The sequence below is a fragment of the Rattus rattus genome, chromosome 2 (genome assembly GCF_011064425.1).
Source record: "Rattus rattus isolate New Zealand chromosome 2, Rrattus_CSIRO_v1, whole genome shotgun sequence".
Classification (NCBI taxonomy): Eukaryota; Metazoa; Chordata; class Mammalia; order Rodentia; family Muridae; genus Rattus; species Rattus rattus.
In genome coordinates, this window is record NC_046155.1 from 103596184 (window position 1) to 103599788 (window position 3605).

At 36.5% G+C, this 3605-nt stretch overlaps 1 protein-coding gene across 1 annotated transcript; it reads left to right on the forward strand.

The window, feature by feature from the left end:
• The first annotated feature begins 2445 nt into the window (after positions 1 to 2445).
• On the forward strand, positions 2446 to 3405 carry LOC116894109 (olfactory receptor 56B1-like). The gene has a single exon (XM_032895828.1). It carries the CDS (start codon positions 2446 to 2448, stop codon positions 3403 to 3405), a length of 960 nt encoding a protein of 319 aa, XP_032751719.1.
• Positions 3406 to 3605: the final 200 nt, after the last annotated feature.

Genomic DNA, 3605 nt, shown 5'->3' on the forward strand with positions numbered 1-3605 from the left:
CATGATACTCTGCAGTGTGCACAGTGGGAACTAAGGGCAGAGATTCTTACTTAGTTCAGGGATCCAAGTATGAACCAAAATACCAAGAAACTAAGAACACCAAATGCAATCAAGAAAGCCAGCAGATGACACATTCAAATGACATCTCCCTTTGTCACTAAATGGCAAAGCTGTTAGCCTGCATCTTCCACTTTACCAGGAGTTATGAAACTTTTCATTGGAAAAACAAAACAAATACCTTGTAAGTCATGAACTGGTAATGAGAGATCAGGTACTAACACTAGTAAAGACTCCAGGAAGACAGCTCTTACCCTAGACATCCTCTGGAAGGTGATTCTTGGATATTCCCAAACAGGGGTAAATCTACTAAGACAACATTTGGGTCACAAAGTGTTCAAAAAATAATTTCCTTTACCAATTCTGCCACCACTGCATGTTAAAATCAGCCCAATCAGAGCTGTGCTCATAAGAATTAATTCTGAAGTTCATCATGATTTGATGATAAGGTCACAGTAACTTCCAAGAGAGTATTCAAATTTGAACTGGACTTTGCTTAAAATATTGCTGAGTTCTTCAGTATGTACACTTGCATAAACTGAACACTGTGTAGTTGACTTTCCAGTCAACTAGAACCCCTAGCTCCATTTTCCAAGAACAAGATTTATGACATCAAAATTAATAATGTTAACTAATACTCTTAAGTGTTTCAATATAAGAAATGTGTCCTTAATAATAATTCTGTGCTTTTGCTTTTTGAATAAAGATGTGGTTTTATAAAGTATGTGAAATGCTTAACTGCCTATTAAATAAGAAGAATCTTTTTTTTATTTTCTTCAAATTCAACTTTTATTTTGCTATTATTCTTTCAATAGTACATATTTTTGAGACCAGATGACATATATTCACTTACAAACTTATAATGCAAGCTCACAGTATCCATCTCATTGTACTCAATAGCATAGTATTTGAATGGATGAATATACTTATAAATAACAAAGATTTTTTTAAATTTAGAGACAATTCATTGAAATGATTCAGAAGGGTAAAACATAATTTTATTTACTTTTTAAAACATTAATGGACTTTTTATTATTCAACCTAGAGTAAAAAAGGCCAAAGGTATTTTTGAAGACTAAATAAGCAAACTAAAGCAATTACATAGTTGAATTCAGTTGCATACCTTTTGTTTATTCAAGTTATGAAATAAAAGGCGAACTGTCAATTAGGCATTACAAGGCCAATCATACTCATTTCACTGAACTTTCACTTTTTCATAGTCTGAGTTAATTTAATTAAAATTGAGGCAATGGAAGTGACCATCTGTTTATTATTTCCACTGAGGATTGGAGAAGTAAACCGAGGCTCAAAATATATCATGAGAAATAAGGGTTGATAAAAGGAAAGAATTACTTCCTGTGAGTTTTTCTGGCAACAGTTCCAATGAAAACGTACTGTAAGGAATCTATTTATATTGTATAGATGCAGTATGATCTCTTGCCTTCCTGACAGAAGGAGTTAGCAGACACTCTGAATTCAATGTCTTTCAAATTGACATGATTCTTTGTTAAAATAGCATGGAGAAAACCATGTGTATTAATGATTAACTATGGGGCTTAATGGAGTGCTTCTATATATTTAGAACAACTCTGAAGAGAACATATATGCTGTTACTACAAATAAAGAAAATCCACTCAGTACTAGAATACCATTTTTACTGTAGAATTACAAACAAAACAACCATTTGCCATGTTTTAATGATGCCCCAACACCTTATTTTTATATCCCTATTTTACAGTCACATAAAATACAAACTCATCTTCTAACAGTGCTGCACCTCTGTTTTTTCCTTTGCTGTGAGTAGCAGCATTGTCAGCTAACACGGAGCTCTTGTATGTCAGCATGCATGCGAAGAATTGATTGTACACTGCTAAAGGGCCAAGTGAAGGGAAGGTTATTTAACAAAGAGCAATAAAAGACTCCTTCAAATGTTTTTCAAAGAGGCTTTTCTTGAATTTCCTTTGTGTAACTGTGTACTGTATTGTACTTCGTGAGTAGATACTTATAGTTACAATATTTTTGAATTACTTAAACAGTTCCTTTTTAAAAAAAAGAAATAAAGTCTCATTAAAATAACTAGTTATAGTAACTCTCCAGCTATTGAAGGGAAGGCAGATGGAAGGATAGTGCAGTGGTGGAATGATTGCCTGGCACAGATAAGGCTGGGTTTGTACTCCTTAGCACTACCAACCTTTACATAACAGATAGGAAACAAACTGTTTTTTTTCCATAAATATTTCTTTCTATGCTGTAAAAAATAGCAACAAATTTATTTTCATTTAAAAGCTAAAGGAATCTTTTAGTATAAGAGATAAACACCACTTAATGATACTTATGCTCAGAGAAAGCAGTGTTAAGGACCCCGTCTTTTCTTTTCCTCACAGGAAAATGTCTGAATCTCTCAAAGACTTCAATAGTTCCAACTTCCAGGTGTCTGAGTTCATCCTTCTGGGATTCCCGGGCATCCACAGCTGGCAGCACTGGCTTTCCCTACCATTGAGCCTGCTTTATCTCTCAGCAATAGGGACAAACGTGGTCATTCTCCTCATCATCTCTCAGGACCCTTCCCTGAAGCAGCCCATGTACCTTTTCTTGGGCATCCTCTCTGTGGTGGACATGGGCCTTGCCACCACCATCATGCCTAAGATCCTGGCCATCTTCTGGTTTGATGCCAAGGTCATTAGCCTTCCTGAGTGTTTTGCTCAGATGTATGCCATTCACTGCTTTGTAGGCATGGAGTCTGGTATCTTCCTCTGCATGGCTTTCGATAGATATGTAGCTATTTGCTATCCTCTCCGCTATTCATCAATAATTACCAATTCCTTGATCTTAAAAGCCACACTGTTTATGGTGCTGAGAAATGGCTTGGGTGTTATTCCAGTGCCTGTGCTTGCAGCCCAGAGGAATTATTGTTTGAGAAATGAAATTGATCATTGCCTGTGCTCTAACCTTGGAGTCACAAGCCTGGCTTGTGATGACAGGAGGCCGAATAGCATTTGCCAGTTAATCCTGGCATGGCTTGGAATGGGGAGTGACCTGGGTCTCATAATATTGTCATATACTTTGATTCTGCGCTCTGTTCTCAGACTCAATTCAGCTGAAGCTGTTTCGAAGGCTCTGAACACTTGTAGCTCCCACCTCATCCTCATCCTCTTCTTCTACACTGTCGTGGTAGTGATTTCAATAACTCACTTGGCAGAGACCAAGGCCAACTTCATCCCAGTTTTGCTCAATGTGATGCACAATATCATCCCTCCTTCACTCAATCCTATGGTATATGCACTTAGGACCAGAGAACTTAGGCGGGGCTTCCAAAAGGTGCTTTGTTGGGGTTTACAAAAGAAATAAAAATCTCTTCTCTGTGATGTACATGGACTTCAGCCTCTCCTAAACATATTCTAGATATTATGGATGGGAATGGAAGTGCCTTCGAGAGTCCCTTTTCATGATGTTTTTTTCTACCTAAATCATCATGAAAACTTACAAAATTAGAAAATTACTTTCACATTCATTCTAAATTAACGAAAGCTAAATAAATATATTCAAGA